This window comes from Pygocentrus nattereri, chromosome 24, assembly GCF_015220715.1.
Source record: "Pygocentrus nattereri isolate fPygNat1 chromosome 24, fPygNat1.pri, whole genome shotgun sequence".
NCBI classification, from domain to species: Eukaryota; Metazoa; Chordata; class Actinopteri; order Characiformes; family Serrasalmidae; genus Pygocentrus; species Pygocentrus nattereri.
In genome coordinates this window covers 5,569,923-5,596,654 of record NC_051234.1, presented here as the reverse complement: position 1 = coordinate 5,596,654, position 26,732 = coordinate 5,569,923, and the positions used below count along the sequence as shown (strand labels likewise).

Genomic DNA, 26,732 nt, shown 5'->3' with positions numbered 1-26,732 from the left:
AGACTTAGCAGGATCGCTGTAAAGCTTGCAATAATGAGCTGTTCATATAAGTACAATTTAAAAAGCAAATTCTGTCTCTTTATGCACCTAAATTAGAAATTAAATTCTTGGCTAAAAACTAAAAAATAATTCAGAGGCCTAATGATTTAGACATAAAATCACTAGGTCAGTGTTTCCCCAAAAGTCTGAGATCACAATGAACATTTTTGGGATTTTTTCTTCAGTTGAGTCTGGAAATAAACAACACAAAGTTTTATATGAAGAACTATTCAAATTCTGCACTATTTCTTTGTCACTATTGAAATTGAAGCAAATTTGTCAAATTGTCTGTCTTCTGTCTTCTACATATACGCAGCTTGGGTTGGGTGAGCACGAGTCACAGTGGAGAAGACAGCGAGACAGTGAGCAGAAAAAATAAGCAAAGAGAGAAGGCCAGGTCAGATATTCTTCTTCCCTGCTGTTGTGTTGGACTTTGTTTGGCATATTAGTTTGGCTGTTATGAGTACCCTACAAGTATGAGTTAGCACGTTACATACTGTACTTGTGTCAATAAGGCACCTGTACAGCCACTACACATAGCAGCCAAGTTGTCCTGAACAGAATTTGCTTTCTTTTAGTTAGAAAGAAGGAATAATTTTCTGAACACTTAGTGGTCAATGGGCTATCGTAATAGGATTTTTCTAAATTTCTGCACAATTCCATCACTGAGATGTAAACAAAGTTACTCAGAATGGCTTGATGTGAAAAGGTGAGTTGTAGAGAAAATCAGTAACTCATGTTTTTTTACAGTGGTGCTAACAGGAACCATACCATCCAAAACAATTAATGAACCTACTCGTGTCCTCTGAGATTTTATATGCTGATAATGGTTATGCATTTGTCATTAATCAATAATCATTTTACTTAACAACTTTTTGTAAGGAAGACTCTGCAGACATCTGTTTCCTATCACCTCCAATTTCTCTACAGCAGAGCACTTCACATCAAAACACTCACATTTGATCTATTTAATTATGCAGAAATTTGGAAGAATCTGCAGAACTTCCCCTTAAACACAATTAGAAGAAATGACTATATGTTAGTGCACTTTGGTAAGTTTAACAGACATGATGATTGAAGTAAAAAGTGTTTCTAGCTTGCATTGTCCTATTTTTTTTTCAACCATGCTTAACCCCTTTATTTGTAGTGATTACGGTTCGTACACCATGTTATTTGCAGGTACTCTATATAATCACAGAACCAACAAAATTAAGTTTCTATGGTCAGTCACAAAATCCTTTGATTCACTGCTTTTCTACTGTCAAAGTCCATAAAAGACAGCTGATACTTTAATGCTTCTAAAAAAGAGCCTCTGATAGGCTGTAGTGTGCCACATGAAAACAAGACATTTATTCATATTTTAATAAAACTAAAGCAAGTATTTGTTTCTAAGGGCAGAACAGACCTGAAAAAGGCCTACGCCTTGGGAACAAAGCATATTTCAAATCTGTGGGAAATACTGCTATGTGGAAAAAATGTTTAAACTGAGTAACTGCCTTTTATCAATTTATTGTGACAGCCTTACTTTTCACATTGTAAAACTGATCTAACAAGTCTCCAAGCCTTAGAGAAGTAATCTCCAAGGAAAATGGACGTAGTGACATTTTGTCAACTGACTTAACGCATGTTTAATAAAATAATAAAATGTCACAACAATCTGTCAGCGTGCACTTAATCAATTCAAATAAAGAAACAGCCTTTAAGAATGACAGCTATATTAAAAATGTGTCTAAGGTCGTACATCGACCTTCTAATAAAAAAACACCATCTTTTCCCCGCTGAGCCTGTACAGAAGAGTGATGCATTGTGGGAACTCACTGAGAGCTGTCCGGATAAGTACTGGGGTGCGTCTCGCAGCATGCCAGGGCTCATGGGGGATGTGACGGATATGGACGGCCGCTCCATTTTCTGTGACTCAAAAGAGCTGGAACCTTCAGGAGGAATTTAATAAAAGGAGAAGAGAGGAGAGGAAGAGGACAGAGAATTCGATAAAGGTGTGAAACACAGGGGTTTATGGTCTGCTGTATTCCGCATAGGGCTTGACCAAGATGAAATATTTGTCTGTCTGTTACTGATTTTAAAGGGGAGTTTTCAAAAAGCCTGCATAATTCAATTGCTGAGATGTAAACTAAGTAATTTATAGGTGTTAAATGTGAAATGGGTACAGTGAACAGGAATCAAGGATTGCAAACACTGCAAAGATAAATTCTACATTTTTAATAATGTAAATTATTCAAATAAGAACAGGTTTTGATTCATTTTACATGGTTTTGTCATTTATCAGCCTGTACTGCCAATATAAATGGGCAAATGACGGTGGTCCACTTAAACGTCAACCATTAAATCCACAAAAGTGAACGGTATTCCTTATATTTGTACATAATAAACAGTCACTTTATCTAAAGTGTTTTCACTGATACCAATAAACTGATATATCTGTCAGGCCCTAATTCCTGTGACAAACTGCAAGGCTAAGAGTCTTGTTTTATAGACTTCTGGAGTTCACCCAAGAGCACTGCTACAGTCCAGCCACACGGTGGCTACTCACTTGATTCCAGCTGTGTGTGTGCACTGTCTGGTATCCTGGGGATATCTCTGCAATGAGAGAGAGAGAGAGAGAGAGAGGGGGAGAAAGGGAGAGAGATCAATAGAGGCTAAAAAAGAGTGCATGAGCTTTTAATGACCCTAAGCACCACATTAGTCTCTATTATAGTGTCAGTAGAGGCTGGACCAATATGCTGAACTGAAATCAGTTTAGCTTGTTTTCCTTGTATTGTCTACACTCACAATTTGGACAGAAGTAGCTGCTCCTGCATCAGCACTTCAGCGAGAGCATTTTTTTTCAGCTGTTTCTAGCACAAAGCAGAAACAGACATAGAAGAGCAGAACAGCACACTCTGTGTGGAGGTTTTCTAGGGTACCTCTGCTTTCAGAAGCCATTTGCTTCCTGCTGTTTCCTGAAATGGAGCAACCACACAGGCTGCTGGGTAGATATGTAGTTTTCTTTAATATAGCAAATATGGTGAGGGTACCAAATGTGTTCCAATAAGACAACAAGGACCTCTTTCACAATCATAGTGCCAAAAGTGGAAGCTCTTAGTTGAAAAAAATATTAAAACTCCTGGAAAAGTGCTGCATTATATCCACATTTAATCTGGGAAACACTGAATTAACTTCATCCAAATGTGTACATGGTGTCCACATGAATGAAATATATTACAACACAATTCTCTCTTTCAGTTTACTTAGTCTTAGCAACTAAATATAACATCAAATTTGTCCATATTTAGTATGTCCACACTTCCCACACATCGCAGTTGTTGGAAGCAAAAAAATCTATCTCAAAAATAACAACTTTACAAGAGAAAGAAAAAACATACTCTACTTTTAATGTAAGTCAATGGAACCAGACTTTCCATCCAAGTAATTTTGGGCCACATTTTTGGTCCATTCATCATGAAGTTTACAGACAATGCAAGGGGTAACAGGTATTTTCATATTATAGCAAAAACTGAACACCTTAAACATAATAACTTCTGCCTAAAGGCCTTTTTGACTGATAATTACATAAACAAAAGCATGGAATTCTGCACAGTACTGTACACTCTGCAACTACGTTAATATAATGTATTTCAGTTAAAGTAGAAATGATGCACACTTTTGAATCAAGTCAATTAGATGAACCACTTTTTACAGTGAAGGTCTCTGAGTGAAACTATTCAAAACATAAAGAGAATTTACCACAGTGGTCTTACCCAATAGGTCGGGAGACGACTAGTTCCACCTGAGGCTCTGGCTTTGATTCTAAAATGATATTGTAAACTTCTTTAAATGTGGCTCCTTGTAAATTCCTCCCATTCCACTCCAAGACCTGATCACCTAGAAAACAGAAGAAAAGTAATTGACAAATGGCTTTAAAAGGGTATTTATTCTGTGATTTCTCAGCACTTTTATTGTATATTAACTCCTCACTCATAACTATCCAACTTGTGTTAGTTTCAGAGTAATTACCAAATATTTTTTATACTTACTGCATGATAATTCTGAGATTTGATGACTGAATAATAAGCCTGGGGTTCACATGGTTAACATTTTACCAATAAAGGTATACTCTGTGATGCATAAGCTATTAGTGGAGGTATGCTTTTTCTCTAAAATTACCCATAAAGCTGATGTTAACAGCTTCCATGACAGTAATACAAATGTGAACAGCTTCCATATAGGTAATGTAAATAAAAGCTTGCAGCTTCAAATTTTAATACTACTTCTGAGTAAAGCTACTATTTAAGCAGAGCTAATATGAACTGAAATCTACTAAATACCTGGTCTGAGGTGTCCAACCGTGTCTGCTAGACTTCCTTTCCTTACTTTCGTGATAAATGCACAAAGTCTACCAGACTCTGTCATTTTCCCCCCAACCACCTGTTCAAGACAGTGGAAAACACAATCTCACAATTAATACACAAATACTGTCAATTTAAAGCATTAAATTACAGCATTAAATTAACTCCTTAAAGTACCCACCAGAAGATAAAGACTTCTCTTCATCCAGACCTTACATATGGTTTTACAGTGGTTACCACGAAATTCAAAACAATCACTGAATAAAAAGGCTAAAAATGTTCTCTCAATTTCCATCTGCTGCATCTGTATTATACAATTGATTTCCACAGAAAATCATTTTGGCACATTCTCTTTAACTTATTCAAGAAGCAGACACACGGTCACAATAGACTTATGACAGAAACTATAGGGAAGGTGCCTAAGCAGGATTTCTATCCTTTTTCAAATTATTGGAGTGTTTCTTTAAGAATAATAACTAAACAATGAGTATAACAATGAGTATTAAGATATTATAAACAATATCTTAAACAACAAGTATTAAGTATTATAAACAATGAGTATTAAGTTTAAGGGAGTGAACAATTTTTATACAAGTAAATCCCAACAAAGAATCACTATACCGCTGGTATGTCATCAGCAAACAGGCTGGTCATTGCATCAAAAACTGCTCTTAGTAGTCAAAAGTGTCAATCCAATAGGATTGGTGTCTCCAAAACCTTTATCTTTACTAACTCTTTTGTTGACTAATTCAGGTGCTTAGCTCTTACTTTTGTGGATACCGGTATATACTATGTGCTGTACGGACCGGTGAGTGAATAGTAAGTTTCGCAACTTTAACAATGCAACGCATTATTTCAAACTCTGAAGTTTTCCATGATATGGGCCCTTTTACCACTCAGTTTATCTGAAATGAACAGCACTGCAGATGATCAATAAAAGACCTCCAAGCTTTTGGGACTGGTCCACATTATGTTGCTGAGGAGCTGTCCATGGTGCTGAAAAGCGCTGACTGATAGGAAAAGGCCTGGAGGTCTGTACTATCTGTACTATAAGCCCCACGAACCCATTTGCCTTCTCAGAGCATCATACAAATCAAATCCACACTAATGGCAGCCCAACACAAACGTACAAAAGGAGATTACAGAGCTGCCTCCTGGATGAAAATGGCTTTATGTAACGTGAGGCACAGAGCTGCAGGGAATCGCACTTGTGTTTGAGCATGTGTGTATACGTTTGTGTGTGTGTGTGTGTGGGTGGGTGGCCTGTGTGTGATCAGCAAGCTGCCGCTGGGAGAAGAGGCTGCAAGATCGCCCATTCAAGTTCACTCAATCAGTAATGACTAGTCCATCTCTGGATCACTCTATAGCCACTCAGCTCTTTCACTCAGAACCTCCTCTTTCACCAGGACAGCTCACACACACACACACAAAACACACACGGCTCATATACTCTCTCACACAATTAAAAGAGAGCCCCAGCAAATTTTCAACATTTCTACGTAATTCAGTAGGTGAGATGCAAACATGTAAAGTCATTCAGGGTAGTTAGACAGGAAATGGTTTAACTTAACCCTGTTTTATTTATAGTGGTGGTGATGTACCGATCATGAAATTTTATGGCTGATTCTGATTCCGATGGACAATTTTACTGCGCTTTTTTAACAATTGAAGGTCACATTGTGTTTGGTAAATAACTATATGAAACACTCTAGTCCTACTGATTGATAAACCAAACTGGCAATATAAACAACACAATGAGCCATGCTTTACCATTTTAAATTAGCTGCCTATTTAAATAATATGAATGATATAAAGTGCTACACTGTAAGTAAAAAGCTACTGGCTGTTTACCACAAAGAGTCATGCATAATTATGCTACAACATTTTGATGTCAACAGCATTCAAATACAGCATGAGAGCACATATTTACGACATAGAACTGCAACAAAGATCTGGCAAAATTAAAACAACAAATTGGCTGATTTGAGCACAATTCCAATTATGCACCCTTAGCCATTATAATCACAATTTTCCTACAACCACCAACCCTTTTAAGTTTTTATATGTAATGTTGATGATGGTAAAACAGTGATGAATCTTTGGGGATTATTTTACCCTATAAAGTTCCTTGCATCTCTCTGCCACAATTGTTTTTTAAATACTTTTAGGCCAAATCTTCTTACAACTACCATTAAACAATATTCATACATATCAATATAATATTCATAACCATTTTTATGTAATATTTTTCTATGAGGAAGCTTTTAGAGGTGGATGTCTGGTTCCTATCACCACCACTGTGAACAATTCTGACACTAAGTTTCATATTAATCCACCCTGAATGACTTTTGTTTGTATCTTAATCATGTAATTGGGCAGAACAGAAAAAAAAGTGGACTTCCCCTTTAATGTCTTGCCTGGTCACCAAGCTAAGATTACATTAATCCTTTTGCACGTGACAGTTGTTTGCAACAGATATTAAATAATATCAAATGGAAAGGGTATTAAAACAACCCACAGCAGAAATTAAAATTACTGAATATTTTTATTACAAACACAACCACAGCAGATACAATGTTTGTACAGATGTACAAACATGCAAATGTTAATGTTAATCAGTGAATGATTAATGAATATTGTTTAATGAACTAATCTCATAATGGAGCCATAATCTTGTTGGAGTAAGACAGCTTTGGGAAGTGCATCTTTTAAGTATACTGGTTAATCAGCTAAGCTAATAAACATGTGTAATTTCTTGACTATTTGCATGTGCATCCAAACATATATGAAAACATTGTAGAAAACATTACTTAATCTGCATTGGCTTCGTATCAAGAAAGAATTACAGCCAGTTCAGGGTTACTTTTTGTGGAATTGTGCCCTGTTATGAATCAACATATGTGAATGGACTAAACATGCAACCCGACTGTATCATTAAGAGGTAACATAAGGTTAATGTCCACTAACGTAACTAGAAATGAACTTAAATCATTTTTATTGCTCCATTCGTCATAATGAAGTGTCCTTTCAATGTAAAGGGCAGCTGCTGGTGTAAATGGTGCAAAGACATAAAAACAGAGTTAAGGGGTTTTCATATTGTGGCAATTACAGTGACAGAGTATTTCATACACAGCAACAATAAAAGAGTATTAGTGCACTGCAGAAGGTCCACATTGCCCATCTCAATGACCTGCCCACAGAGCGAACATGCACGTTCACTCAGACTCACCTTTAAACCCAGGAGCGCTCCAGAGTCCCGTGGCACGCTCCCGTCCTTCAGGCGCTTGTTGAGCAAAATCCGGCCAATCAGCCGATCCCCATCTTTGGATGGCTGCCACGTGACAGGGTGCTATTAGGTTGAATTAAAAAAGAAAGTCTTTTTCACAACTAAACTTGTCCAAAGAATCTAATTTTGATATGTAGAGTGGAAGACTACAGTGGGGGGTGGGGAAGAAGAAATCAGTTTTAGCGTTCAGGTGATCACATGAACTCAGGTTCGGTTACTGGTCAATCAGCCAAAAACATTTAGGTGAGATTAGTGATGCTTAGGGATTAGTAAAATGGAACAGAAAACTATGTGGTATTTATGCCATTTCCGTTTCCAGCATTAATGAAACTGCTCTTGCTGCTTAGTACAGCTGCAGACCACCCAAAATGTTGTCAATCCTGACAACATGAAATAAGTAACATTTATAGTTTTTCTTTCTTTTTACATGCACAAGCGTTAGGCACTCCAATCTGTTATCCAAAACTCTTGCCTTGTTTATATTGTAATTAAACAGCTTAGTAGTTAGCTTTTGCTTGTGTCTTTTTATTCCAGATGTGTTTTGATTGTGTTGCTGACTGTACTCTGCTTTGGACTAGTGGAATTTGGGGGTGGGTTATAGAGGGGACGTACCCTTGTTTGCAATAAATTTGCCACAATCCAGCATCAAAAGTTTAACAAGCTGTTTCCAAACATTTATTTTTGTTTTGAGAGACCAAGCGGTGAACTGCCCTGTATTTTTATTTCATAACCACATTTAAATGTTTAGCCATTGCACCCTCTGGTGCCTCTGGAACCTGTCCTACACATACTGATTATCAAGCTATATATATTTAAATAACACAAATATCTTTATTTGTTAATAACTTTGTCCTAATTTATATGTACTTTTTATTTCTTACTTTCATAGCCCAGTGCTTAACTATTTTTCATCTTGAACCTTAAATGACATTTTATTTTGTATATTACCATTCATTAAATGAATTACATAACATTCATTTAATTATATAAAATTAATATTAAATCAGCCCAGAGCTCATGTGATCAAATGATTGTGGTAGTGATTAGCATGCAAGCCCCTCCCCCAGGTCCCCCCAAAATGCTGTTCCCAACCCTGCCAGCCCGCCAGCACCAAGCACAAGTCCCACAGTAAAGAAAGCAAACAACACAAACACAAACAGCAAGATGGACAAAGCACAAGAACCACCCCTTAACAATGAAGAACCATGTGATAATAATCAAACTTCAACATATATGACAGTGAAAGGGAAAAAAGAAAAACATAACTTATCTGTGCCAAAACAAACCCCCCTCCCCCCGCCCAGCTACACTGTGCGTGTGTTGAAGTGTTCTGGTGTGTCAGTGCTGGAGTCGGTGGAGAGTGGTGGGTTTTCTGGGGTCTGTGGTGGTCCGTCCGGTTCTGTTGTAGGGTTGGGGTGAGGTTGGTTTGGGGTAGGTTAAAGAGGGCGTACCACAGAGGGTCTAGGGCCTACATGAGAGGCCTATATGCCTTGCTGTAAACGGGCATGGTCACCACATTGCAACGACACAAAAAAGAAAAGTGAGAGAAGGCTGGAAGGGCATGCACCTAGAAAGGGGGACCCCACATTCTCTAAGTGCCATGACAAAACATATACATCGAGGAGTGGAGGTATAAGTGATACTCCTGGCACACACTCTAGCTCAGTACCCACACTACGGCACGATCAGCTGCAGCTACAAAAGCCCACAACCACAGAGCAAGCAAGAGGTCCCCCCTCCACGCTCAGCAACATCCCAGCTACAGCCAAAGTGCTGCCAAAAACAAGATAAACGCAACCAAACAAAAACAAAAAATTCCAATAAAACAAAAAAGACATTCTTAAAGTGATGGTTCTGCCAAAAAAATCAAACAAACACAATTTGCCCCCAACCCCAAATGTAGTCCATCAGTCAAGAAGTTTGGTTCTATAGTTTTGTACTAGAGCTACAAGGCTAATGTGGCTAACATATAATGGATGCATACAGATAAGATAGCACTGTACAAACTACATATAAAAAGAGATTTTTTAAAAGAATAAATACATTTTCACTGGTCAAATATAAAAGGTATTAATCAAAATATAGCACCGACGACTGTAAGAGTTATGATGAAAAATACTGTATTTGATAATATTGAAAAAAAAGAAATTAACCAAATTGTTTAAAAATATCCAAAGTGATAGCCTGGTGGAAGGGTCACTAGGGGTCCAGCAGAGACACACTCTGTCAAGTGTGATTCATAACAATGTATGACATGCTGTTATCTATATATTTTATTATATTATGCTTATGTTTTATAGTATGTCATTTTATAGTATGTCAATTTGTTGCAGTGGAAGGCATGTGTGTGATGATTCAGACATCTGTAAAATAGCAAAGTTCAGATACAATTCAGACTTCAAGACAGCTGCTACAACTGTTTTAAACTATGTAACATACTTTTGAGACTACTTAACAGTTCATGGTTTGAGGCATGTATGATAGCTTATTTGATTTATGTGGTTAGCATGATGCTAATGTGTGGCTCTAAGTTTCAGTTAGTTATGAGCCAGATTAGCCTTGTATCTCCAAAGATTCAAGAGAAACATTTTAGGCACTAAGCACATCATAACTGACCGACTGCATTTGCAGTAACTGGAGAAATATGTAAATTTGATATATGGCTGAACCATTGCTTCAAATAACTCAACACTGATAAAGGAAACCAAATCAACATTTCACCTATTCACAGTCATTGACAAAAATGAAAGAAAACACAAATCAAGAAAACTAAAGACCAGATGAGAAGACAAATAAAAAGAGCAAAACAAATAAATAAATTAACTCAAAAGAGAGAGAATGCAGGCTGGAATAGGTCCCAGTACCTTCTCACTATGGCTATGCTCCTCGTTTAGGGTGGTGCTACTGCATGTGTCAACGCCCGAGTCTTTAACCTGCGGCTCACACCACTCGGCATCCTCTTCCAAAGAGTGGCCCCAAAAGCGCACCATTTTCTTTTGGCCCTCTGATAAGATGTGTGCCTGCTCAATAGTTTTTCTTTTTGCCCTTTGACTGTCCCCTACAGGCGTGGAATAAAGAACAAAAAGGAAAAAAAAAGCAAAAAGAAAGAAAGAAAGAAAAAAGACATGCAAAGGTGAAAATAAATCAAAGGAAACCATGAAATGACAAGAGACTGAGGGGAGAGAGACAGAGAGAGAGTGTGAGAGAGAGAAAGAGAGAGAGAGAGAGAGAGAGACAGAGAGACAGATAGATCGAGGTAGGTGGGAGTAGGCTCCGCATGTCTCACCAAAGACATAGAGGAGGTATCGCTGCTATGCCACGTCGCATGGTCCCACCAGTGGCCATCTAAATCTCCTGTGAGTTCCCCACATGCGCACACAGACAAACACACACACACACACACACACACACACACACACACACACACACAAACACATACACACCAACGAGCAGCAGCAGAGAGCACAATGCAAAGAGTGAGGAGAAAAAGAAGTTCAGGGAAACAGCACAGAAGGACATACATGGTCAAAAACACATACAAAACATGGTCATTCACTCACTCATCTTCACCCACACACACTCTCAGGCTGCCATCTGAGTACGATATTGGGGGAAAACTCACATTATGATATCACGCCTGTACAAAAAGCCTACAAAGTTGCCAAAGTTCGGGCACCCATGTAATATGACATGTTTTGTTGATTTTCTGAGTGAAAAGTTCACACATTCTCTGCAGAGAACACTTTTTAATGCACAGCTGCTGTTTATTTGCTGAACATAACACATTGGGGAAAAAAGTGAAGAAAATGAGGCTTTTGAAAAAGTATGTGAAGCATGTTAAACCCAACAATTGTGCACATAAAAACAGCATATTCAAGTGTGTTCTCTATAGCTTATTATAACTTCAACAATCAACAAAACATATAACATCTGCTACATAGACCACAGCACCAGATTTCAGACGTTTCATAATACAGCTTCAGGTCTTTGGTAAAAACACAAGTAAAAACTTGTCTCAGCTCTTGTTCATCAGGTGAAACAGGCCTTTTCAAATGGCCTTGGGCAAAAAGGCTTTGGAGAAGGTATCAGTCTATGTTAGCTCAAATTCTCAGTAAAATTCATGAGACATGGACAATTCTGTTCTTTCTTTATTATGTGTTCTTTCATTTCACAAAGAATAAGCTTCAACTACCTACGGCTGCTTCAGAGTTAGGAACCATCTCAAAATTATGCTCTCTGGGACTCCTGTGCATCGATGGCTGTGGCACTGCCAGTGAGAATCAGCCTTAGTTTTATGCCAAGAACACAGAATAGCACTTTAATCGGGAAACTCAACAATATGTGGAGAATTTAAACTCCCTCACAACTAATTCTCAACAATCTAAACATCCAATAGTTGCTGCGAAAGAACACATATGTGGCCAGGGCATGTATAAGTCAATTCAGATTGTGGTTCATAATTCTGGTTAAGGTGCCACAATATGGACAAAACACCATATTGTGATTGTACTGCTACATACGGTCATTCTTCCAATATGCTGAAAACACATTAGTGAACCCTTCATTTGACTTAATGTGGTTAAACACTGTAAACATTATTTCTGACCAAACTTTATGTTTGTTGGATCGTATGAATGCCTTGATCCATTCAAAGAACATCTGATTGATTTAGAAAGGCCACATGCTGGATATTGCACTCTGTGACATCACTATTGCACAATAGTGAAATTTTCCATGAAAGTGAAACATTCTGCCCGAGGCAGCATGGCCCTGCTATTTTTGTTTTTTCTTTTTTGTTTTTCTTTGTCCAAAAAAGAAGATAAAATAAATGAGATGTAGTTTTGAGTAAAGTTTGCTGAAGGGAATAGCTTATCACACAGCCTGCAAGGAGCAGGATGGAAGGCAGCAACATTTTAGTGGTACAAAAAAAAAAGAGCACAACCCTGACCTCCATCTAAAGTGCTACTGGGTCTGCTTTGGGCTCCTGACTGAAGTTTCGGATGTATCTTTTGCAGTGGGCTTCAGAAGGGAAACTAATGTTGCAAAACAGCTTACAACATTAGGACATTAAAATAACTATTTTGAGCAGTATGGTGTATGCACCCCACTCAAATGATGAACAGCTGGAAATGAACACTCTTATCAAAGTGCATTTCACTTTCAGGGGTGTCTGTGATTTTTACGAGAGCATGAGACTTTTCTAACTTAAAAGAAAGAGGTTGTAAATCTAATCACTGCAATAATAACTTACTGTACAATCATGCCTGATAAAATCAACATTAAATATGAAGGTAATGTGCAAGATATCCTTATACATGAATATACATTAAGGCATGCTCTGCTATACTACAATAGACCAGAATGTATTAAATATTTTTTATTCCATGTTTCATCCACTAATTTTTCTAATGCTTAGGCACTTTTACCTTGAGCTCTTGATGTCTGACCCCACTAAGTATGATATAAAGAATATATTAAGAACTTGCATATGCCAATAAATAAAGTATTACAAAATATTAAGAATTTGAGGTATATCGATATCATGGTAATTCAAAAATGGCCACATCGCCCACATTTACATCTTCCAAAAATGTATTTCTCCAAGTGGGTTCAGTTAACCAATGACAGTTCAAAAAGATGTGGTGATACTTCATGTGACATGGAGAAAGCCCGTGCTAGCCTTAATCCTATTAATGCTGGTAGCATCATGTGACATGGGGTTATTTAACTAGTGGGTGAAATTGGACATAAATAATTTCAGATGAAAACTGTGAAACATCTACAAGTTTAGTACTCAAGTACCTGTTTACAGCCTTATTACAAACATAATCGGTTATTTGAACTTTTAAGCACCTTAAAACTGGTGTCGGTCACAAAATGTTCATATCTGTGGGGCCCCTTCTAAATACACAAAAACAGGCACTGAAACACAAAAATACAACTATGAAAGATACAGTTTAGGGAAAATAATGGTTATGATTATCTTAAATTTTTTAATTAGTAATTACCTTATGACTATAAGCAATGACGACCAGCTTGATATGGTAGCTAGGTGACATCATGTTACATCATTACTGCTATATTAACTTTAATAACTTCAAACTTGTTTGGGAATTTGAGGACATTTACTTCATCAAAAAAGGTTTCATGCATAAAATAATGTTCAAAACAGCAGCTTCCCTCCCTCTCTTCACTCTCTTCTTGATTTCCCTGAAATCAGCGCTGCTCTTTTTACCTTTGGAGACTTTGCTTTTCACTCTCTGCTGCTTCCGTTCACTTGGCACGGGGATGAGCTGAGCATCAGCAGTCTCAGTACTTCAACTGTGGGGCCCCTCTCTCTCTCATTTCTAATCTCTCTCTCTCTTTCTCCTCTCATTTCCCATCTCTCTCTATCATTTCCCATCTTCTGTCTTCTTCTCTGTATCAATTTCCATTCTTTCTCTCTCTCTCTCTCTCTCTCTCTCTCGCTCTCTCTCTCCATCTCTCTCGCCCCCTCTCAGCAGGAGCCTGAATTGCTGAATCAGGCTTGCGCACAGGTCTGAGGCTACTGTCTCTAGGCTCTCCATCACCCTGACAACTCAATAAAAACCCAGTGTAAACTATTAATTGGATCATTAATTATTGACACTGTTTTTACTACAAGCGGTAGGGTGGGGGGGTGGAGGTTTAGGCACAGGACGAGAGCGAAAGACAAATGAAACATCGCATGTGTTAATAAAATGAGCATTGATACATGGCCCTCTTGAATGGACCAAAAATAACTTTGTCAATAACAACAAACATAGTCTGGTTTACACCTCGTGGGAGAAAGCAAAACAATGAGGGTTCACTTTTAAATCATGTACAGTTATCTAAAGCCAAGGTAAGTTTGTTAATCCAGCATATTTTACTTACTATACGAATTCAAGGTGTTTCACACACATAAACGTATAATAAAACTGATAAAAGACAAACACAACTCCTTGAAGATAAATTCTGAGTGGTCTGATATGAAGTGGTTTATTGTAGAGAAGCGGTCTGATGTGAAGAGGCTGATGGTAGAGAAGTGGTCTGATATGAAGTCATTTATTGTAGAGAAGCGGTCTGATGTGAAGTGGTTTATTGTAGAGAAGCGGTCTGATATGAAGTGGTTTATTGTAGAGAAGTGGTCTGATGTGAAGTGGTTTATTGTAGAGAAGTGGTCTGATGTGAAGTGGTTGATTGTAGAGAAGCGGTCTGATGTGAAGTGGTTTATTGTAGAGAAGTGGTCTGATGTGAAGTGGTTGATTGTAGAGAAGTGGTCTGATGTGAAGTGGTTGATTGTAGAGAAGTGGTCTGATATGAAGTGGTTTATTGTAGAGAAGTGGTCTGATGTGAAGTGGTTGATTGTAGAGAAGCGGTCTGATGTGAAGTAGTTTATTGTAGAGAAGTGGTCTGATATGAAGTGGTTTATTGTAGAGAAGTGGTCTGATGTGAAGTGGTTGATTGTAGAGAAGCGGTCTGATGTGAAGAGGCTGATGGTAGAGAAGTGGTCTGATATGAAGTGGTTTATTGTAGAGAAGCGGTCTGATGTGAAGTGGTTTATTGTAGAGAAGCGGTCTGATGTGAAGTGGTTTATTGTAGAGAAGTGGTCTGATGTGAAGTGGTTGATTGTAGAGAAGTGGTCTGATGTGAAGTGGTTTATTGTAGAGAAGCGGTCTGATGTGAAGTGGTTTATTGTAGAGAAGTGGTCTGATGTGAAGTGGTTGATTGTAGAGAAGCGGTCTGATATGAAGTGGTTGATTGTAGAGAAGTGGTCTGATATGAAGTGGTTTATTGTAGAGAAGTGGTCTGAAGTGAAGTGGTTTATTGTAGAGAAGTGGTCTGATGTGAAGTGGTTTATTGTAGAGAAGTGGTCTGATGTGAAGTGGTTTATTGTAGAGAAGTGGTCTGATATGAAGTGGTTGATTGTAGAGACGTGGTCTGATGTGAAGTGGTTTATTGTAGAGAAGTGGTCTGATGTGAAGTGGTTTATTGTAGAGAAGTGGTCTGATGTGAAGTGGTTTATTGTAGAGAAGTGGTCTGATGTGAAGTGGTTTATTGCAGAGAAGTGATCTGATGTGAAGTGGTTTATTGTAGAGAAGTGGTCTGATGTGAAGTGGTTTATTGTAGAGAAGTGGTCTGATGTGAAGTGGTTGATTGTAGAGAAGTGGTCTGATATGAAGTGGTTTATTGTAGAGAAGTGGTCTGAAGTGAAGTGGTTGTAGAGACGTGGTCTGATGTGAAGTGGTTTATTGCAGAGAAGTGATCTGATGTGAAGTGGTTGATTGTAGAGAAGTGGTCTGATATGAAGTGGTTTATTGTAGAGAAGTGGTCTGATGTGAAGTGGTTTATTGCAGAGAAGTGGTCTGATGTGAAGTGGCTGCTTGTAGAGAAGTGGTCTGACGTGAAGTGGTTTATTGTAGAGAAGTGGTCTGATGTGAAGTGGTTGATTGTAGAGAAGTGGTCTGATGTGAATTGGTTGATTGTAGAGAAACATAATGACACTGATGTCTTTGAAATGAAGTGATGGTGATATGAATGAGTATAGCCATTTTAGTTTATTTCCAAAACTACCAGTGAACATACACAAATTTTATATCTAAGATGAAGGTAAAACGGTCATAAATCTTTGGAACAATACTTTTTATCTCCATTGTTTTAATTTTTTTACAGAATTTAAAATTCCAAGTGTCACTTATAATGTATAAAAATTTTCATCATAAATGTGCCAATAGAAATGCTCCACAACTACTTTGAAAGAACATTTTACCCTTTTCTGTGAAGTTGCCAACAGTGACAATGTGTTTTGTTTCAAGAATATGACAATCTGTTCTGTTTTCTCACCGTGCATGTACCTCACCACCTGGCATGTAATTTAAGAACACATTTTAGGCCAAAAAAAAACAAAAACATTTCTCAGACATTAGACAGCATATTCACATCCATTTTAATATAATAATTTTCTGTGTGGGAGCTTTTCAAAGCATTAAACGCTCTGGACTCCTTGTTCCTATTAGTCATGAGCCGCTGTGAACAATCCTGACTCTAGAACAACTGAGTGACTTTGTTTACATCTTAACCAATAAATTATGCAGACTGTTTCCTTCTAAGTTCATATATGGAATCTCCAAATGTTCAACTGGAGGAATACTTTTTTTGGCCTTATTATTTTGATTAGCTATATTTTCAGAAAACAAGCATTTGGACATTCTCTTGAATTCAGGACGCAATTAAATGCATTCCATTCCAATTTTTGGTCAATTCAGTTGATATACTTACATAGCTTAAAAATTCCCAGCTAAGCAAAGACACCATCCTGTCTTTTGGTCATTATAAAATGGAAGAAGCTGATCACAAATTTTACTTTAAGATACTGTATGAATAGAACTAGGGGCAAGAATGGCAGTAGCAAATTAACAGTTTTAATTACTCTCTGTGGCCCCATAATAATAGGTACATTTAGGACTAATTAATATATTGGCCAATACTGATACCCATACAGCCTTTTTAACTGCAATAATATATATATTTTTAAGTCATTTTTTATCTCTAGATCAAAGCAAAAATTAAGACACAGCCTATGATCCCACTGTAAAAGCCAAATTTCACCCATTTTTAGCCAAAACCAATTCCCATATTTGGCTCTTTGTGCAACAGTGGCCGCAGAGCCACAGCCTCAGTCGAAGCATGGACCGTCCTAATGAGCCATGTCTGCATTCATCCTCCGCTTTGCTCTTTCTGCAGCTTTTTCGCTCTTTCTCCTGCTCTGTCTGCACATCTCCTGATCGATACAGAGGAAAACAGAAAGCGAGGGACAAGGCACTAAATCAGGGTTCGTTGCCGCACACGACTACAGCTTATTAAACTTCCTGCAAAGTACCCACCACTATCCCAGCATCCCTCTGAGCTGCAGCATAGCTGTGTCAGGCAGCGTACACAAGTTACATTTTTCTCTTTTTAATACACACTACACTTAGTTTGAGGATAAAGGCTACAAATAAAACAGGGTGGCATTACAAAAGAGTAACCCATTGCTTTGCTCACGTGGATGTATCAGATATATTTCCACACATTCTATTTGCTTACTTTATGTACCAAAGCGTTGCTTTCACATCTCTAAAGGTGAAAGCACTAATTTAGGACATTATACAACTAAAGCAAAGTAATTTAAAGTTTTCCTCAGTCTGGAATTCAGTTCATGTCATAAGGCAATAACTGTGGATCACTTAGGACTGGCAAATGGCCCTGAGATAAGTGTAAACATGTCTTAAATTTGATCCCATGGGCACATAATATATATGTATGAAAGGTGTCATGTGAACACCTTTCCAACACGCAATAGATGGCTGGTGAATTTCAGCAAAATTCTCCTCTATCAATGTAAAATTTGGTAGTCCTTAATCTTCACCTTAATCTTCTTAATTCTCTTCTGTCCTCCACTCATTTGTAGTGTATCAATGGCACCTGTTTGACCTCGTTATCTGTATAAAAGACACCTGTCCACAGCCTCAAACAGTCAGACTCCAAACTCAACCATGGCCAAGACCAAAGAGCTGTTGAAGGACACCAGGAAGAAAATTGCAGACCTGCACCAGGTTGGCAATCAGTGCCAGGCGTGTCCCCTGCTTAAGCCAGTACATGTCCAGGCCCGTCTGAAGTTTGCCAGAGAGCATATAAATGATCCACAAGAGGACTGGGAGAATATCATGTGGTCAGATGAAACCAAAATAGAAATTTTTGGTAAAAACTCAACTCGTCGTGTTTGGAAGAAGAATAATGCTGAGTTGCATCCCAAGAACACCATACCTACTGTGAAGCATTGGAGTGGAAACATCATGCTTTGGGGCTGTTTTTCTGCAAAGGGGACAGGACAACTGATCCGTGTTAAGTGAAGGATGAACTGGGCCATATATTGTGAGATTTTAAGCCAAACCTCCTTCCATCAGTGAGAGCATTGAAGATGGAACGTGGCTGGGTCTTCCAGCATGACAATGATCCCAAACACACCGCTCGGGCAACGAAGGAGTGGCTCCATAAAAAGCATTTCAAGGTCCTGGAGTGGTGACCCAGTCTCCAGACCTCAACCCCATAGAAAATTTATGGAGAGAAGTGAAAGTCCATGTTGCCCAGCGACAGCCCCAAAACATCACTGCTCTAGAGGAGATCTGCATGGAGGAATGGGCGAAAATACCAGCTACAGTGTATTCAGACTTACAGGAAACGTTTGACCTCTGTCATTGCCAACAAAGGTTATGTTACAAAGTAGAACTTTTGTTATTGACCAAATACTTATTTTCCACCATAATTTACAAATAAATTCTTTAAAAATCCTACAATGTGATTTCCTGGATTTTTTCTTCTTCTCATTTTGTCACTCATAATTGAAGTGTATCTATGATGAAAATTACAGACCTCTCTATTCTTTCTAAGTAGGAGAACTTGCACAATCAGTGGCTGACTAAATACTTTTTTGCCCCACTGTATGTAAGCAGTCTCCTCACCAATCACCGGTGTGGCAAATTTACACAATTTTCCACTTACTTTGGATAAAATCATCGATCATCCAAGATTCGTTCTTAAAACTGCTTTCAACCCACATGTGGTTTAGGACACAGTATGACTTACTGTGGACTATAAAAGTGAACAAAATATCTTGTAGCTGAATGCTACAGGCCACTTTAACCGACTCCCTTTCACATTCACGAAGGCATATCAACACAAGATTAAATTTATGTTGTTCCTATTTATAAACATGTATCTTTGGTAAGTAGTTATTTATAAAAAGAAACAGCAGAAATCAGGAATGTAATCTGTGGTGTCCGTATGCCTGCGTGATAAGTGCACAAAACAGGCAGTTAGGTGCACAACAGTTATTGACTGAATTGACAGACTACAGTGTTCAAGATACAGTGTTTTGTTCATTTTTATAGTTAACACTAAGGCTTTGTTCACACAGCAGGTAAAAGTGGCCCAAATCTTTTTCTTCATGAGTGACACAGATGTGTGTCTGTGTGCCAGTGTGAACAGCAAAAAACACACATTAAATCTGACTATTTCAATTCCGATTTGAGACGCTTTCGTATGTGGTACTGAAATCCAATACGTAGAAGTCTGTGCCATCTCAACAAAAACCTGAATGTGGTCTGAGTGGGTTGTGAGAAGTTTGGGGATGCATTTAAAGATGAGTGACTTCTGACTTCTTGTGGCTGTTAACAACGTTAGCCCCATATGCTCTAGTTTGCAATTAAAGAAACAAAATTTGGACACCAAACATGTCTTGGCTGATTGACTGCATCCGATGTAAGTGGAAGATTATGTAATCGCAAACAGACCTGTTTCTTCCACTGTTTAACTGTTGTTATGATTAAAAATGAACAAAACTACAAAAAAATACAGAAATACTAAACAACTCAATGCAGTTTGAAGCAAATAGCAGTTAACATGATGCTAATGGATGTGTACAAGCTTCCTCATTAGCTACTTTAGCCTAATAGCTCCAATAGAAAACTAAAGATGTAAACTTGGCTGATTGACCACATTTGGTCTAAGCGTTAATTTGATTTTTCAACAAGCAAACACTTTAACTATTAGTAACTCTTTAACTATTAGTAATTTTCATAACTCTCCTGCTCCTGTAAGACAGTGTGAAAGCCATTAAGTACAAGTCATGAGAGTTTTTCAGTCTTCTGTGCAACACCTCTCAGCTCTCACATCTGATAAAGGAAGCTGGACAGGTGGCTTTATCTGGGCTGAAGTGTTTTCCCTCTCTTCTTATAGGAAAAAAGCACCTGACCTTCAGAGGAAGCTGCCGTTCCTCCTCGCTGTTGTCAGAGCCGGTGTTGGAACCTGGAAATCTTGGGCATCAATAATGTAGGCCTGCTTTCTCCCCTTTGTGCTTGGAACAGTTATATAAGGAGAGATGACTGAGCTTCTGTCTCTGTATCTCTTTTGCTCCTCCACTTTGCTCTCTTCCATCAACCCTGCCTCATCTGTCTCTGCCGTCGTCCGCCCCGTCCCTCTCTTCTTCTTCACACACACAGGGAGGCTGCTGTCACTTAAATGTCCACCAGTAAACCTATTCATGTTTATCCCACCCTCAGGCCAACAGTAGGCAGATATTCAGCCAAAAGCTTGACCAAATATTTGAAGTCCTGAGGGTAGTACATGATGTTTTTAGAGGTGTTGAATATTTGGACAATGTTGGAAAAAGTAAAACTGAGATATTTAAGGATTTTACGATAAGTATTGTGATAGTCTACAGTATATCGCTGCTTCTGAACAAAGCCTTGTATATCCAAAATGGTAATTTCACAGGAGAAGGAAGAAACCTACTTTACTTTTAATGTACGTCAATGGAACCAGACATTTTTCCAAGTCGTTTCGGGATCTTTCATTTGGTCCAGTCCCCATTAAATTTGCACACAATATAAAGGACAAAAGGCATTTTCAAATTATGTCAAAAACTGAAAAACAACAAAAATGGAGATACGAGGTTTTATGTGATATGTAGACGTGATTTGTAGACATGGTACAGAGTTATTTGCATAGTCCATTGTAGATGCTTTGTAGTTACTCAGTCTGTCTTTAACTAACATTCAATCAAATACCAATGAAATGCAACTGAACTTGAAGCTGAGTGTGACAGTCTATTAAATCTAACCCTATATCTAACCCTAACCTGAACTTCAAGCCTAAACCTAAACTCCTTAACCTAACCTTAACCTTTATGTTGATACTAAACTGATTATCAGAAAGTTTGCTAAAAATGTAAATATATTTAGCTCATCATCAAATAAAGTGTGACTGTAGACATGATCCAATAGGGATGTGCATTGACAAATTTAGATATCAAGAGTTAATGAATGGATATTTCATTAACTGTGAGAGAAGGCAAAAACAAAAATGTATGCTGGACCAATTAACACAGGGTTGGTGCTGGAATCCTCAATGGACGATGTGCCAACATGTTACTTTGTCAGAGAAATAGGTTTTCTCTGTTTCTGGACCTAGCTAACATCAGCTAGAGTACTTGGCATAGTAAGCAAAAAAGCGGCATACATCTGTCTTCTCAATCATGTTCTTAACAATGCACTCACATTGAGGTACTTGTGTTTGGGAGCAGCAAGGTGTAATATACACACTTACTCACAAATACGAACAAAATCACTACATTTTACAGTCCTGTTCAAATGTAAAATTTCAAATGTAAAACATCTTCTTATGTTTTCAAGTAGTGAGAAGGCCTTTGTATGCTGTAGCATTAAGTTTCACTATAAAAAGACAAACCCTGAAAAACAGCCCCAGACCATTAGCCCTCCTCCACCAAACTTTGCTGTTGGCACTATTCATTCCAGTAGGTAGTGTTCTCCTAGTATCTACCAAACACATATTCCTCCATCAGACTGACAGATAATAAAATTTGGTTCATCACAGAGAAGATGTTTTAACTGCTCTTGTGTCCAATGGTAGCACTCTTTGCACCACTTCAGCCAATGCCTGGTATTGTGCATAGTGATCTTAGACTTACTAATCAGCTACAAAACCCATTTCATGAAGCTCCTGACGCACAGTGTTTGTGTTGATGTTGCTTCCAGAGGCAGTCTGGAACTCTGTAGTGAGTGATGCAACAGAGCATAGACTATTTTTGTGCTCGATGAGTTTGTACGGTCTATCGCTCTGTGGCTGAACTGTTTCTAGACGGCTACATTTCACAATATTGGTACTTAAAGTTTTCTGAGACAAATCTAGCATTGCATAAATTTTACAGACTGACTTGTGATATCCTACAACAGTGGCACATTTAGTCATTGAGTTCTTCATTATGACCTGCTCTACTGACCTGTCTATGGAGACTGCATGGCTATGTGCTTGATTTTATAGACCTGCTGAAAATTAGGTTAGCTGTCCACATACTTTTGGCCACATACTTTTGGTATTTAGAGGGGAAATTAAGGCAGTAGTTTAGTGTTTTGATTAACATACACTGGCAGTCAAAAAAGAATTGCTTACATCAACACATTTCATACACTAATGTTTAGCAACTGCTTTTGATGCATGTTCACTGAAAGGAGGAAAACAACAATTGACAAATATTCTGACAAAATACTGAGAGCATCTCCTCCTTGTCTCCTCTCATTAAATCTTTTTAAAATTAAGATGAAAACAATATTGGAATTATGGAAAATGCAGCTGACAGAGAATAATATTTCCTTCGCTGTCTGCTCAGGGGTCTGTGGGTGAATCCCGATAGGGAATTATGTAATTAGCCTCCAAATTTTAATTACCTTTGCTACACCTTCTTTAATTAAACTAAAGTGGTGATGACACAACTCCGAGCCACAAGGACCCAACTAGCTGCCTGTGTCTCAAGCTGACAAAGAAACAGTGGTGTCACTGGAGTATTTCATCACACAGGAACAATTCATTTCTATTAGCGAGATACAGCAAAAGCTTACAGTCACTCTGCTCTATCTCTCTTTGAGTATCTCTCGCTCGTTTCACCCTTTCTCTACTCTTGTTTTTCTTTTCCTTTGTCGTGTAACAGAGTCCATTAAAACAGAATGAACCAAGAGATCAGAGCCAGCCAGGGTGCTGGAGGAGGAAGGGCAAAACGAGAGGGCAGCTATGTCAGCCTGAGATATATATATACACACACACACACACACACACACAAAAATACATACACACCTACATACACACACACAGACAGAAAAGGGGACATGAGGGCAAACAGTAATGAGAACACACACACTCTGCTTAAGGGCACTCCAGGGTATCTTCTCAAACACATGGCCACACTCCGAGCATCTCAGACCACAACATTCATACTGCTGAAGTGCAAGAAAGTTAAGCATTATATGACATGGAGGATGTCCTGTGAGCCTAATATTTGACATATACACACTACCGTTCAAAAGTTTTTACTGTTCTCAATAATATAGAACCAGTCCGTTTATATATGAAATTTCAACTTCACTAGTTTCAAATAATTAGTAGAACCCTAGAGGAAAGAGATGTGTCTAGGGGGACGAACGTTAGCACCAGTTAGGCCTGTGCAACATTTGAAAATTATTTATTTACTTGTTAAAGACCATGATGAATTAAAATCTTTAATAAAAATCATACACCATGCAACCATGTGTCCCTTCTGGTGTAGGTTTATGGTGACTTGAGTGCTCATAGCACTATTTGGGGGAAAACTTCAGACTGCAAATGATATCAGAAGCCATGCTTACGTGCTTTAAATACTGAAAAAGAAGCCATTTTCCAAAGTTACAGCAGTGTCGTTCTGATATTGAGCTATAAAGGCCTTTAGAAAACCATATAGTGATACATTTTCATAATTTTCATAATTTCACTAATCACTGGGAACCTTAATCTGTACAAAAATGCTGCAATTTTTTTCTCAGACTGTAAATCACACTCTGAGAAACCCACAGCAACAGCTTTTTAAGGCCCCATAATAACTTACTGTTTTAACCATTTAATTATTTGTATATATAGTAGATAATAAAAATCAGAAATACAGCAAGTGATTCCCTTTGAACGGCAGTATATATATTAGTACTTAACACACAAACAAATAATGCAAAAATACAGAGTATCTACATTCTTAAAAAGAATACTTCACCCAACTTTGATAACATGGCCAACAATGGTAATTCACTACTAACACAGCATTTTTGGGTACAGCATTCTTTTAAGAAACGAGTTCTACTGAATTTTATAATAACTCTTCAAATAACTATGAAGTTGGGCTGCAACAAACTTATTTATTGAAGAGGCTGGTTAGGGAAAAATCGATGCAGTGCCACATCGTTTTCTTATAACTATAGCACTCTGTAATGCTCAATAATGATAATAATGCATGCTGTGTTTCCTACGGATTACAAATACTGTACAGTAAATGTAGTGAACAATATATGTATTATCGTTTTGATCCAAAGAATAAATAATTTATAGTAAAGAACTTAATGGCAGCGCTGTGATGTGGCACTGTGAGGAGACCTGAATAAGAAATGGTAATGGTGGCATTACACCATGTAAACAAACAGTATTTGTCAGCATGTGTCAGGGTCTTTATGTTTCAATTTCTGCCTTACCTTTCTCGCTGACTGACTCGCTCTCGATCTCCACATCCTCACAGCTGGTGTACTCTGGTGTTGTGGCCAGTTCCTCCTCAGAGCTGCTGAGGGACACCTGCCTCATCTTTCCCCCGCGTTTGCTTTTATGTGGTTTGGGCGGCGGCGGGCGCACAGACTCAGACTGGTCAGAGCTGAGTGAGTCGTTGCGTAGCATGCTCTCCATCTTCTCCCGCTTGCTCTTGCGCACAGCTGAGCCAGGTTCCAGGTGCTGCTGACTTCGCCTCAACGGTGGTGGTTCCACCCCAACAGGTCCACCCCCCGCCGGCGGGCTGTGGTTGGATGTCCGGTGGGTGTGGTGAGGGTGACCAGGACCAGGAGGGTAATGAGGCCTAAGAGGGGGCCCCAAGCGATCATCCATCTCTGTATAGGCCAGTGAGACGTCGCTATGGCGACGCTCATGTCGAAAGCGGGACATTTCAGCATGCATCCGCATCTGCTCCTCATATGGCTGCGGTTTGACTGGATATCGGGCCAGGTTGGGGTCGCTGCGGTAACGGGTCTGGTACTCCTCCTGTCGCTGTCTCTGCAGCTCATGCTCGCTCAGTAGTGGGCCATCAGGGATGAATCCTGGCTCAGGTGGGTACTCCTCCTGGGAGTGCCATCCACCTCGCCGAGCACGGTATGCCCCTCGCGCCGATTCCGCATCCTCATAGGGGCTGTAGCCTCCACGCCGCTGCCGCTCCCCGGCCCCGTAGTCGGATGGTGATCGTGGCATACCAGCCTCCCCCGGGGCATACTGTGAGGGCTCGGCCCGCTCCTCCCTTTGGTCGTACTTTTGGTTTGGGTCCCTGGATGCTGAGGGGCTTCTTTTCCTGTTATACAGAAGAAAAGTAGGGGGAAATGTTAGATGTCCAGCCAGGTAAAGCAAACAGAAAGATATACTTATCCAGTGGTCTTCAACCCTGTTTCTGGAGATCTACCTTCCTCCACTAATCTGCCATACCTAGTCCAGCTAATTAGGGCAATGGTTAAGCCAAATGGACAAAAGAACTTTAGCTTTCAGAAAAATCAGATCTGTCAGAAAATGCATCAGAAATGCCTTAAAGCCTGCAACACAAAACATCACCGTACGTTTAAGCATTTAAGCATACGTGCCTAGACTGCGTCCATTTTTAGAGATGCAGTATGTCATACAGTGCCAGAAACCACATCAGTAAGTCTATTATTTTTTGCCAATATTTCTGTCATATGCAGTCATTTACTGCAATGGAATTCCTACGACAGTGAAATCAGGTTCATTATCGTTTTAGATGACAAGCGTTTTAGTATAATCTTTGGCTAGAAAAACTTTTATCTGATGGCCATAACCAAAGTGCTACATTCAAAAATGTGAACATTAAATAAAAAACTAAAAAATGCTTGATTTGACAAGAGGTTCTCAAACTTGTCCTTAGAACCCCCATATGGTCCATATTTTTGCTTTGTCCATGGGAGCTGGGATTAAGTAAAGACATGTACTGTCTTGGGGTCTGAGGACTGATACCACTGGCCTAGACTGCACTTTGGATAGTTTGCCAGCTACCCCAATGACTAATGTTCATTTTCAGTAAGTTACAGCTAAATTTTAAACAAGTAATTTAATTTCTTTGTTTTTCATGTAGATGTTTATTGAATTGTCAAAGAAACCGCAAGACTCTGATACACTTGTTTTTGTCCACATCAGGTGTACAATCATTCAGCCAGAGTCATTCTGGACAGAAAGCTATAACTAAGGCCATAACACAAGTCTGTATCCCGTGCAGTGTGCGCTGCAGTATGCTGCACTATATCAAAAAAAAAAAAAGGACTAATCAGGGTAATGGTAAATGCTGTTTCGTTGCCCAGCCCTACTATAACATACAAACTCAGTCCTGGGGGTTAGGTGTCTTCAGCTCACAGGTATCATGATTCCACCAAGGAGAAAGGCGTACACGTCTACTC

General features: G+C 38.8%; 1 protein-coding gene across 49 annotated transcripts in view; it reads right to left on the bottom strand.

Moving 5' to 3' along the window:
• rims2a (regulating synaptic membrane exocytosis 2a) overlaps positions 1-26,732 on the bottom strand; it is a 273,985-nt gene that overhangs the window by 125,004 nt on the left and 122,249 nt on the right. For 34 of the 49 annotated variants that reach the window (XM_037533989.1, XM_037533997.1, XM_037533992.1 and 31 more), the window contains 7 exons: positions 24,771-25,624; positions 10,533-10,726; positions 7,612-7,731; positions 4,362-4,461; positions 3,795-3,918; positions 2,588-2,634; positions 1,858-1,970 (listed from right to left, as the gene is read on the bottom strand). In XM_037533989.1, the coding sequence (XP_037389886.1) occupies positions 1,858-1,970; positions 2,588-2,634; positions 3,795-3,918; positions 4,362-4,461; positions 7,612-7,731; positions 10,533-10,726; positions 24,771-25,624 (1,552 nt within the window). Of the gene's footprint in view, positions 1-1,857; positions 1,971-2,587; positions 2,635-3,794; positions 3,919-4,361; positions 4,462-7,611; positions 7,732-10,532; positions 10,727-10,954; positions 11,023-24,770; positions 25,625-26,732 lie in introns of all 49 variants that reach the window. The other 15 variants (XM_037534002.1, XM_037534027.1, XM_037534022.1 and 12 more) reach the window with 1 other exon arrangement.